This window comes from Betta splendens, chromosome 4, assembly GCF_900634795.4.
Source record: "Betta splendens chromosome 4, fBetSpl5.4, whole genome shotgun sequence".
Classification (NCBI taxonomy): domain Eukaryota; kingdom Metazoa; phylum Chordata; class Actinopteri; order Anabantiformes; family Osphronemidae; genus Betta; species Betta splendens.
In genome coordinates this window covers 25955682-25968607 of record NC_040884.2, presented here as the reverse complement: position 1 = coordinate 25968607, position 12926 = coordinate 25955682, and the positions used below count along the sequence as shown (strand labels likewise).

Genomic DNA, 12926 nt, shown 5'->3' with positions numbered 1-12926 from the left:
GCGTATTAATACGGCCGTAGTGCGGCGCAGGTGTTTAAACCTGTAAATCCTGCCGCTCAGAAGTGGCCGGAACTATCTGCGCTGGTCACAGGTGTTAACGCACCGCGCCGCGCCGCGTACCGTACCTCTCCGTGTCGCGGTCCCCTCGGCAGACCTCCGTGGAGGAGTAGCTGTGGAGCAGACACACCACCACGGAGCTCAGGTTGAGCGTGAGGGACAGGGCAGAGAGCACCGTGGAGACGGGCATGAGCACGGCCCGCACGCGCGCCGGCACGACCGAGGAGGTGGAGGAAGGGGGAGAGTCCTTGGCCGCGGCGTGCTGAGCCTGCAGCTGGAAAATCAAAATGACCGACAACACCGACATGATGGCGGACAGGATCCCCAGGAAAGCCAGGACAATTAGAGACCGCTGGCTGTACGCGTGCGACATCCCGCTCCCACAGTTTGCCCGAGTAGAAAAAAAAGAAGTTTCCTGTCTGCGGTGGGTTTGTTCTGGCGCAAATTCTCCAGCGCTCCTAAAGTTCCCAAAAGTGCGCAGACATGGGCGTGCGCGTGAACGCGTCCGTGTCCGTGTGTCCTCCCGGGATGGACGGCTTCCTCCCCAGCATGGATGTGCGCAGCGGCGTGCTGCGGTAGAGCGCCCCGCTGCCCGGTCTGAGCATGTGATGGGCTCTAAGCCCCCAGATTAAAAAGTTCCCAGCAACAATGGGCTTTTTCTCCGGGATCGTCGGCGACAAAGCGTTGACGTCGTCCTGGGAGAGGCAGAGACCTCTGACGGCACACAAAACAGCAGAGCAACAAAGAGCGTCCGGCTATTTGGTTTATCCAATTAGTTTAATTGACATTTGTAACTAAAACTAGGTAAAAGCCAATTCTGAAGAGAGTATATTAGATATTTAGACTTCCTTAGGTTTTAGGATGAATTGACAAAAGGTCTTGACAATCTTTTCTTCCATTAGTCGTCGTTCTTATACTGGCTGTGGATTAATGTCCTCATAAAGTGATTAAAGGATTATTTATAGCTCCTTTAAGATGGTTATGCGATTGAGTAACAGCGGGAGACGCACACCAATACTTCCACACACATAAAGATGAAAGGTGGCAGCTTGTCTATTAGGCCTCACACCATTACTGCGTAAAGTGGCAGCAGGTGTAGATCACAGCAGATTCTCCCTCCCTGCTCCGCTCAGTCGCTCTCTGAATCTGAACCGACCTGTTTAGATCGTTTTTTGCATTTTGTCCGTGGCGTCCGTCTATTTTACAACCCCACATTCCTTTATAACAGCATTAACACGCGCCACGTACACACGCGCATTCCGCTGCCGGACCGCAAATACCCTGACATACTTGGGTGACTTGTGTTACAGAGGCCTCAGTGTTCTGTTAGAGGTTGGGGACAGGTGGAGGGGGAAAGGTGTAAGGGCTTTATTCTGCCGAGATGTAGATAAGACTGCAGCTATAAAGGTAGGCTGCACAATGTGAACCATTGCTCTCACACATGTACACTGACCATGGAGGCTATTTCTGTATTCGACAGCCTCACCACATGCTCTAAAAGGGTCGTGGCAGATCTTGTCGAAAGCAGAAGTGAGAAGTTTCAGGAAAATGAAAAAAAAAAATGGACTTGATACGGAAAGTTCTCAAAGGCACCTTTATGTGTGTAAAGTGTCTGCAACGGCTTTGCGTTTGCATTTTGGATTATGTATTAATAAGCGTTTAATATTCAGCTGTCCATCTCCGCGCTGACAGAAGCCCTGCCGCGCTCACAATGCATTTATAGAGAAGACACTCGCGTAAAGGCCAGAAAATCTATCATTTCCCCCCAGGAGCAGGTGATTAGGCGGCTGTATTTACAGACGGGCTCTCGCTCTAGTCTCTGTCGGTTGAATGGGGCCCACACAGATGAGTCCTGGAGGTAAAGGCTGTGGCCGTCTGCAGGGATGTTGCTAACTATTGCATCAGATGCACGGTTCGAGCCGTCGCACCTCGTGGGATTTCAAGCTGCGCGTGCATACGTAGCCGTGTGCGTCTGTGTCGCCTCACAGAGTCATGGAGTTGTCGTCCACACTTATAAATTGTTGCTGTATTAATTTTAGGGGGACATTGTGTCACGTTCAAAAATAGCCAATAATGCAGCTTACACTGATTCAGTCATAGGCTCGAAATCTTTTATTGGGGCTGACAACACGTCTGCTTTCTATTAGTGTCTTTAACTATTCAACGTCTTTATTTGTTATTTTAATTTCTCTCCCCATTCACTGTCTGTGGTTTCGTCAGTGACACAGTGATAGTTGATAAACGTGCGTGTTAAGAGCAAAGTGTCACTAATGACACTGGGCCCCACAGAGACGCCGCGTTAAGTTTGCTGAGGACGTCAGTCAGATTTGTTGTGTTCATTTGAGCCGACGGCCCGTTGATGAACGTGCTGAGCCTGAACCTCATACGTGCGTGGATGGTGTTTCTGATTTGAATTTACTGCAGTCTGCCTACAGCGAAGCAACGGCAGCGTTTAGCTGTGATGTGGAGAACCATCACGCTCAGCGAGACAAGCTCTGAGGCTCCAACGCGCTTCTTCTGCCTTTAATCAGTCGACTGCGCGTGCAGCAGCATGGTGTCTTGCTATTTTTACAGCTGAGGTATAAACTGAGCCTGAATAAAACATTAGCAGGCCACAATGTTGAAGTTCTATTCCAAAAGCATTTAAAATAAAGCAAAAAAAGTAATTGAGTTATTTTTTGCAAAATATATTTTGAGAATTCAAATTAAAAAAACTTTTTGAGTCAAATTTAGAGGTTCATTTACTGTATGATGCTGGTTTAGTCTAGTGAACTGCATCATTCTAAAATTACAGCGTGATTCCTCTGTAGATGTACAGAGACTACTGGTCCAGCTTTACTGGACTCCTTTGTGAGAGTAGTGAATTTTCAAATAATTCCATTTCTGAGGTAGTAATGTAAACGCAGAGGATGTGCGTTCACTACACTGTACAAGATTGTGAGATCAATTCAAAGCCTTGATTACCAAGATGTGCATTGTGGCTTGTTAACTTTATGGGAAATAAACATAATTCTCAGTCTTCTCTGGTTGTTTTCATGTGCACACTTCAAATAAAACAATGCAGTTTCATTAAATAAAGGTTTTTGGTGATTGTCACTCGAAAAAAACTAACTCAACAGATCAAAACCAAAAACGTTAGAGGTGAATATTGCAGTTAAATCACCCATAACCATTCAAAACTGAATATTCTGTGTGAGAAGCCTTGACGCAGAGAGAACAGTATGAATACTCTGTCATTCTGAGAAAGTGGTGGTTTCCAGAGTGTGATTCAAAAACATCTAGGGTTGTTGGGGGAGGGGGGGGGTCTGCTGGTGTTCTACAGTTATCTATGCTTCTTTGGTATATTTTATATAACACGTTATTAACCATCCTCGGTATTTGTCTCTATGTGTGATTGTAGTATAACGTAGATGCGTCGTGCACGGTTTTAGAGAAATATGCAAATAATACAGTCCCGAACGACCAATAACCTTTTCCGAACTAAAAGCGACCGAACAATTCGTTTAATAGCCCGGGACGCACACGCGCGCGCGACTCGCGCAGTCCACTCGCCGACTGGGAGGCGGAGGAGCGCGTCCAATGGCGCCGCGGAGGAGGCGGCGTGTGCTGAGCGAGAGAGAGAGGCGGGCCGCGGCGGCCAGCTGCTGGAGAGCAGCGTCCGCTTCATCAGGGGGATGTCAGCGCATAAACACGGGAGCCGAACAGCAGCCAGGACGCTCGTCGAAACCTCTATGGTTTCACCCAGTTTCAACGCTTCCTGCCTTTGTGGTCTCGATCAAGTGGGCGCTCAGCAGTAACAGGTGAGATCCGAGTTCGTTTCATTTATTTATGTATTTCTATGTCTCGTAGTCGAGTGGCACAGCTGTTGGTAAAGTACCTGTTGCTGAGCTCGTGGAAGCGGCGCGCGGATGAGGCTATATTAAACAGACAGGGATGCTTGGCAACTCGGGCGCAGACGGGCTATTCTTGAACTGTCTATTTTCAGGTGACGTCATTATTGGGCATAATTATCCAAACATTTCTGAGCTATGTATTTTTACAAACGTGTTATTTTCAGCGCAGATTAGCACGCTGTAAATAAATTTGGATTCACAGCAGACACACCTCTTTGGTCTTGAACGCAGCATGACCTGACCTTAAATAACTTTAAACTTAACGGCTCATTTATTCTTACTTATACAGTAAATAGTAAAAAAAAATTGTTTCATCCATTGTCTTTGTGAGGATATGATACGTAACTTTAATATGTGTTAACGAACATTTCTGGCTGTTCGTGGAAGGATTAACTGTTCAACTCATGCTCTGCTATTCTGGCCCTAGAAAAAAATATCAAAGCAATTCAATTAGCTCCTGTTAAAATTAGACAAATATTTCCTCACCATTTCTCTGCAAAGGCCACGAACTGTGTGACCTCAGAAAATGTGCCCCACACACGCACAGACGCAAGGCCATCACGTTTGACTGTGACCGTCTTTCAGCTTCGAGCTCCTCCGTCGCAAAGTGTGAAACATTTCATTAAGGTTTTTTCTTTTACCGTTTCAGTTTTGATTTGAGTGATTTTTCCAGTGACTACTTACAATTTCCAGCCGTAGCTCTGTCTAAGTTAGGGCGGGGAGGATGTATGTATTTGTTCATGCAAATATTCTAGCAGTCTTTTCTGCTTTTGGTTCTGGTTTCACGTTTTGCTCTCTGCTGTGGCGCGACTGAAATGACTACAGCGTTAAAACAGGGCTTCTCAGCGCCGAGGTCAAGGGTCACCGACTCCGCTACAGTTCTGCGATCAAGCTGAACTTCACATTCAGCCAACAGTTGAATCAGCTGGTCGCTCTAGGAACCTTTGCCACTACAGAACTACACATTTAGCATTTTTGGTGACTGTGCCCACATTTGCACGCGCCACCTTTGCTTTGAGCGACTAATGGAAAGAAAGCGCTCAAGCAGAACACCAATACACTAGAAATGCCCCATTTTTCTTCCCCTTCTCATTCATGCATACAGTTCAGTTCAGCACGAAAACACAGCACAACAGCACGTATGTTAATTAGCATTATAGCAAACAAGCGATTGAACACGCTAAGGTCCAGTAGAGTCCGTTGAGGTCTGAGCGTCTGGGCACGTGTACCGTCGCCCCAGTGAGGTCCCCAGTGACGGACAGAGGCTCCCACAGCATCTCAGAGCTCAGCTTCTGCCGCTCGTGTGCGTTATTTCCAGCGCGCTGCCTCTGGGGCAGCGTTGAAAGGTGCTGCCGCTCCCGGTAGACGTTACAAGACCCACGGGCAAGCGAGCAGGCGTCTAAGTGCTCATACTACTTGTAATACTCATCCAGTGATCAACTGAGGAGCCGAGGTGATTTTAAAATGGCCTCTTCTCCCGCGAGTGACGTCAGCGCTGACCGTTAGGGTGGAAGCTAGCGTGCGTGCGCTACGAACGCACTGCGGTGCATTCACAGACCTCAAGCGACGGTTGCCGTGCGGGAGAACGTTCAGGAGCAGCTGACGTGCAAGGCCCACGTAGGCTTTTCCTGCCTGCGTCGGCCTTGCTGCTAAACCACACAGCTACAGTACGGCGCTGGATCCACGCGCCTCGTCTGGAGGCGCAGCTATATTTACTCGGCTTCGCTAGCCGTGCGTTTGCTGCCTGTGGCCGGGACCATAGTCTTCAGTTTCTTCTAGGTTTGAGAGGAGAGGAACTTAATGAGATAAAGATCTTTTTGCCCTGTTTAGAACACACGTCCCACTTCCCTCTCTTCTTGCCGACTTGTCACACTTCTTGTCCAAAGAACAAACCCTCCCCCAAAATAACAGAAGGGCCTGACCTGCTCTGACTAGTCTTTGCGGTGGCTGAGTTGTTAGACAGACCTTTTTCAGGGCTTTTGTGGTCCAGCTACCTGTGGGCAGTTTTGCCGTTCAGACAGTGGACGGCTGTCGGTGTGGAGGTGTACTTTGTGCACTGAGCAACGCAGATAGCGCCGGACTTTATAAGGTCATGATGTAGGCAAAGAGGTGGATTCCTCTCCAAATGTCCCAGATGTTTGTGCCAAGCTCACATGGAGGGACGGCGGGCACTTCAGGGGCCGTGGGAACGCGAAGGCCGCATCCGCCTAGGCACCGTCAGGAGGGGACAGGGAACTAAATATAGAGAGGGCCAATACATGTATTCAGGGGAAAACCAGCGAAAACTCCTCCGGGCATTGGAGAAGTGCGGCAGGGTCAGGTCAGACTGATCACAGCGCTTGAAATAAAGGCTAGCGCTGAAACGTAAGCGCACGTTAGCTTGCGCGCAAGTCACGCCGTCGCCTCTCTGATTTTGAATGTTCGTACAGGGGCAGGGTAGAGCGTCCGGACCAACATAAACACACAAGCCACCAGTTCCAGTCGCCATCCGTCTACGTCTTTGCCTTCTGGCCCTGGTTCTGCTTTTTTTCATGAGAGAGGAGTGGGCGGCTTCAACCGTCGCCATCCTTCCAAAACACGCCGTTTGCTTTCTGTTGTTTGGTTTAAAGCTATTGCCGGCTGAACCTTTAAAAGGAGCTACGGACTGTATTTTTATCCCCGTCTCTCGGGGCCGAGCAGCGCGGCCGGGCGCCGCTGGCCCCGGGGTGACCCGGACCGGGGATGCCAGACTGTGTGGAAGGACCGCTGGCCCAGCAAGGACCGCTCTAACTTTAGATCGCATCGCCTCATGGTGGTAAAAATACACACACTGCCCTCGGCGAGGCCGGGGGACGGGCCCTCCACTCACTTCAACCAGATGTATCGCAGTTTCCCACCAGGACAGACGTGATCTATTATTTTTACAGTGTCACACTAGTTGATGCATGCAACCATATATTTTGTGACCAGCGTATGCATCTTATTATAAAGACTCATTTATTCCCCTTCAACTAAAGAAAGAAAGAAATCCCCTAAATATCATAACTACTACTTAAGTACTACTACTAAAAAATGTACTGTGTTCTGACATTGTAATATTTTCTCTCTCTTTAGAAAACCAGAAACAATGGGGAGGAAGAAAATACAAATTAGTCGTATTCTGGATCAGCGGAATCGACAGGTGAGTTCACAGCACAGGCAATATTTTATTTATTTTCAAAATAAAAGACATAGCCTGTAATATGTAAGGGATGTATATGAAGTCGTTTGGATTTCCGTGTTGAAAAATGAGTTTGTCAAATTTGACACTCATTATTCTTATGGGACAGCTTGCGTGTGCGATGTGACGATTGCCTGTGGGGCCTTTGTGCCGTAGGTGACCTTCACCAAGCGCAAGTTCGGCCTGATGAAGAAGGCGTACGAGCTGAGCGTGCTGTGCGACTGCGAGATCGCCCTCATCATCTTCAACAGCACCAACCGTCTGTTCCAGTACGCCAGCACCGACATGGACAAAGTGCTGCTCAAATACACCGAGTACAGCGAGCCGCACGAGAGCCGCACCAACACCGACATCCTGGAGGTAGACAGTCACGCAGTCAGTGCACGATCTCAGAGGAGGAAGCACGAGCAGGTGCACGCGTTCACCAAAATAGGTAGAACGGCGGTGGACCGGCGTCTCGGGTTCTCACCCGCCTCCGTCTCAGCCTCTGTCTTCTTGTTGTGGCTGATTTCTCCGTGTGCGCTTTCTGTTCTGCACCAGACCCTGCGCAGAAAAGGCCTCGGCCTCGACGGCTCGGAGCTCGACAGCGAGGAGGGCGCGCAGGTGGCGGCCGACAAGTACCCTCTGAGCGAGGGCATGGACCTGTCTGTGGCTCGCCAGCGCTTCTATGTCAGTCCCCAGCACTGCTTGGTACCTGCGCTCACAGGAGGCAGCCGTGTGATCACAACGCTCAATGTTTCAGGCCCCGTCGCTGCTTCCGCCCGAGGCCCAGTTCCTGGTGTCGGCCGAGAACGGCTTCCCCAGCCCGGCCGGGTCCGGCGCCGGGTCCGGCGCCGCCGCGCACAGGTCGCCGGCCTTCAAGTCGCTGAGCTCCAGAACCGGCGCCGCCAGCCCCGCCGGGCCGCACGCACACACCGCCTTCATGTCCCCACACTCAGGTGAGAAAACGGCCGGGGGCCCGAAAGAGCCGCCAGTTCCCCTTTAATTCAGCTGATTTCACAGCTGCGAAGGTGCCTTATCAAAAATGAAAACAAACACAATCTGTCAAAATGTGTCGCAGTTTTCTTGCTAAATGGTTGGTGTAAAATTCACATGTAGGCTGTTGACCTAATGTGCAGCTGTCTGTGAACAGGAAGTCTGTGTGTGTGTATGTGTGTGTGTGTGTGTGTGTGTGTGTGTGTGTGTGTGTGTGCGTGTTCGTGTGTGCGTGCGTGCGTGCGTGCGTGTTTGGGTTCGTGTGTGCGTGCGTGTGTGTGTGTGTGTGCGCGCACGTGTGTTCGAGTGTGCGTGTGTGTGTGTGTGTGTGTGTGTGTGTGTGTGTGTGTGTGCGTGCGTGCGTGTGCGTGCGTGCGTGCGTGTGTGTGCATGCGCATGCGTGCATGCGTGCATGCGTGCGTGCGTGCGTGCGTGCGTGCGTGCGTGCACGCGTGCGTGCGTGTGTGTGTGGCGAGCTCTTCTGTGAAACTGTCCCTCCACCAGTGTAACCATGTCTGTGGTTTCTGTACACAACCCATCACACCTGCCGCCTTCAGCCTCAGATGCACTTTGAAGTCATTAGACACTAATCGTCCACGTTCCAATGCCAGATTTCATATGTTATCGCGGCGTCGCGTCGCCAGGCCAGATTCTAATTCAAAGCTCAGGCCAAAAGAAGAAGTTCTTTTTTTATCTCGCTCGCCGGCACAGACGCCGAGCGCCGACGTGCTGCGCCGAGATAAAAGATTCTCGCCTGAGCGAAACGGGCTCAGATCTCTTTTCGCTTCCTGCTCCCTCCTTTCCGCTGCGCAGGCATCGGCTACTCTGTGTTCTCCCACGGCAACCTGAACCGGAGCCTGGACGTGAAGAGCCCCCCCCACCTGAACCTGGGCGGCGACGGCCTGCGGGGAGAGGCCGGGGGTCCGTCGCGATCCAACCACAGCTCTGTAAGTGGCTTTATCGGTGCAGTGGGTGTCAACCAGTACTGACTGCTAATCAAAACTCACATGCAAATGTGCTGCTTTGTCCTTCGCACCTCACAGTTTTGGTGCCTCTGCAGCGCTAATTTGAGAGTGTGACTATTTCACCCTTTGTGTTCATCAGAGGGGTCTCTTGTACCAGGGCCTGCACAGCGGCAGCTCGGTGGTGGCCATGAGCAAGGCAGGGCTGCTGGGCCACAGTCTGGGGGGTTACAGCCTTTCGTCACCAGGAGCTTCAGGTCCGCTCGCTCATCCTTTTCCGCCAAATGTTAGCAAATGAACTCTGAGGGAATAGTTTAGTCATTTTAATGTGATCGTTAATATCATTGAAAAGCATCCTTTCCCTCTTGTTGCTGCTCGTTTGTTTTACTCTCGTATCTTATGTGCAGACTACAGCCAGCCAGGTTTTTATCACTCTGTGAGTCTACAGAGAGGAGCAGTGAATCCGTGGCAACCAGCGCAGCCGCCTCAGCAGCCCCACGGGCCTCACGGAAGCCCAGGGTGAGCGTAACAAGGCCAGAATGGTCTTTGTGCCAGCAAACATCATGTAACTCAGGCAAACGTGTATGTGTTCAGACGAAAGAAAAAAGAGGATGTAACTGGTTTGGTTGTTGGTGTATATGAGACTCCGTCAGGCTGCACCTGAACTCTTCCCTTTGTCCTCCCTCTTGTTGTTCACAGGATGACCAGTGGGGGGTGCTGCTACCCCGCTCAGACCTGCTCCTCAGCGTCTCCACACCTGCTCTCCCTCAGCATCAAATCGGAGCGCAGCTCTCCTGAACACATGTCCTCACCCACCTCTCCTCCCCTGCACCACCTTAGGCAGCACTCCCCCAGTAGCAACTCGGATTCGGCCCACCACACCCCTCCCGAAACCCACTCGGCCAACGAGAGGAAGGAGTTCCCCAAAGCTGGCTACGCCCAGGAGGAGGAGGAAGCGGGGCAGATGGAGATGGGGTGGCAGAGATAACTAGCTGCACAAGACCCCCACCATCTCCCGTCCAGTCAGCTGACTTCCAGCAAAACCATGTACACACACACACACACACACACACACACACACACACACACACACACACACACACACGCACAAATTCCCCCATCATCCCAGAGAGCAAAGCCTCTCTTTGTCTCCTCACACGGAGCTGGTCTCTCCTGGCGATGAAGAGTTTTCCTCCTTCAATTGTTTAAGATGAGATGCAAAAAGACATTCGCTTTTTGTTTTAGTAGGTTTAGTTTTGTGTGTGGAGCTAATGTGAGTCATGAATACAGTGTAAGTCACGTACCTTTTTGTTCTGGTAGCCACACCAGAACAACGGGACCAACTGAAAATCTCCTAAAGTGCCTTTATTGACGTAGCCTTCACATCCTGAGCAGGTCTGTGGCCTGTGTTGTGTAAAAGCAGGAAATAGGTGTAAGTTTATATTCTTTTGTGCATTTACCCCTAAATCAGTGATACGGTCTCCGGCTGGTTCACACGGGGTAAATCCAGATGTACACTGAACATGTTTTTATCAGCTGTAATTAAGACGTTATGCAACGTTATGCATTACACAGTAAACTATGAGGTTAAGTCTAATTATTTGTTTGATCCGTAAGTGTGTGGTCACTGGTCAGACTCCTGTATGTGCATCTGCCCAAAGCATTTCCTCACAGGGATCAATAAAGGTTTTGATGAAACAAGTTTTTAATAAAATGACCTCATTGACTTTCGTTGCTAAATAAAATAATAAAAATCTTGCGCTGCTCCACAGAGCGACACAATGACATTTGGGCTTAAAGCCAGTGCTCGGCCTCAGACCAGAGGTGGTGGTGATGGTTTTCCTATTTTCCCTTTGCCTTGCAATCACACATCACAAGTCTGATTTTATTTAACAGGTAAAATAAAATATAACAATCTTTATTTAGCAAATGAATAATGTACATTTCGATTAGCTTTATTGTTGTCTTTGTCTTTGATATTTATCTTAGACATTGTGCAATGCAGGAGTAAATATTCGTAGGATGTTTTATTAGACACTGACTGTTTTTTTTTGTTGAGGAGTTTTTACGTAATATACATTTTCATTGCGTGCTGAATATCCGTGTGGTGTGGGTTTTTATCCGTGTTCTAATTTCCGGTTCGAATGAGTTTTTACTTATTGTCCACAAAGGGGCGCCATCGTAACAGCAATTACGTCAGAACGAGAATAAGAATAAGAAAACCTTTAATAGTCCCGCAGTGGGGAAATTACCTCTCACAACAGCAGTACAGATGAGCAAGAATACAGGTACAGAACAGTTTGTGTTGGCACAGTACAAAGCAGTACAGTACAGTTAGAGTGAGTATGAGGTCATTGCAGGGTTATTGCACAGTAATGGGTATAAGATTTATTACCGGTAACAATATACATGAATATATATGTATATGTATATGTATAACAATGTATATGTATAACAATATACAGAATTTGCAGTGAGGAGCGGCCAACTGCTGACAAACTCTGCGATGAATCCCAGTGAGTGAACAAAGTGTGACATTTAATAAATGCATCACGACAAACTCTGCAGAGATTCAGTAAACCTGCCAAGAAGGGGGTCTCATTCATGTGCTGCTGTGGATTTTTTTGTTATGTGAATTAAAATCATCACGGGAAACCAAGTCATCAGTATTTTGATGCTCTGGTGGGACAGTTTTTTAATGGACATTTGTTGTGATTCTTTTTGAATAAAAAAAGTTTGATTTATACATTTGTCTGTGCCCGACCTTTTATTCTACATTTAATTCATCACCTGTCTTTTGAGAGAAAAGTGTCTAAAGACAAATAATGTGTCATCCGCTGTGCAGCTATCAAGCTTTCATGTGTCCATTTATTTGGTCTCATTCACCTCTGTTCCATCTTTTGAACACACACCCTCATTATCATGTCTAGCCCCTGTCAGGCAGCTCGCTGTGCTGCCAGCAAGCCAAAAGAACAAGAATGGGCCACTTAAAAGCCTGGACATCTCCAAAAAATATTTTCAGCACAAAATGGCTCATTTCCACAGCGGTTGGCTCATAGTAACTATTCCTAACGTGACCACGTGGAGCGTCTCCCTCCTCATCTATCTCAGCTAAAAGCAGATCTGAGCCCCGGGACGGCTCTGTCGCGTCTCCTTCCTAAATTAAAAGAGATTCTCACCGGGGTCATGTCTGGTCTGCTCCCCTGAGACACGGCTGGACCCACACACACACACACGCTGGTTCCTATAGCAACCACGGCCAACCACGGCTGGAGACTGGGGCCCGGGGCCTCCCAGCACAGATGTACATAATAAATGTGATTATATTGATATGTCGGCCCGTCATCTTCCGGTTCGTTAGGCTCCCACAGACGCGCCGGAGACGAACACGACTCCATCCTGGTTGGTGACCGCGCTAATAATGTGTAAGAATCACTGTGCTCATGTAGGAGCAACACAGGAAGCATTCTTCTTGAACACTTTCTTCACCGATCATCCTTGGACAGTGCAAACTGCAGGGCGTACACAGCGCCCGCTGGTAGAGTCAGAGGAACCATTGGCCTCCTGAGTTCCTCCACTCTCAGTGGCTTTGTGATCTGCAGATGAAGCATGTCCAAGTGCACACACAAAGGCAGCGATGCAGCCGCCCCTCGCTGACAAGGAAAAGCTTTTGTGGCTTTTGACTGAACGTGGAAGTCAAATTCTATCTTTAATAAATCATGCCAGCATTCAGACAAAAGAGCCTCTACGCAGTAACGTTCCTTTGCCGCCAAAACTGGCGCAAGTCTGAACGTTCTTATATCACAGAATACAAATCCAATGCACAGAGTAATTCAGTTT

At 49.0% G+C, this 12926-nt stretch overlaps 1 protein-coding gene across 1 annotated transcript; it reads left to right on the top strand.

Moving 5' to 3' along the window:
* The first annotated feature begins 245 nt into the window (after window positions 1-245).
* mef2b (myocyte enhancer factor 2b) lies at window positions 246-11832 on the top strand. Its single transcript, XM_055507646.1, has 11 exons — window positions 246-270; window positions 325-686; window positions 3568-3857; window positions 7044-7110; window positions 7306-7509; window positions 7690-7818; window positions 7892-8087; window positions 8938-9071; window positions 9229-9343; window positions 9494-9605; window positions 9786-11832. Exons 1-11 carry the CDS (start codon window positions 246-248, stop codon window positions 10072-10074), a joined length of 1923 nt encoding a protein of 640 aa, XP_055363621.1. The 3' UTR covers window positions 10075-11832.
* Window positions 11833-12926: the final 1094 nt, after the last annotated feature.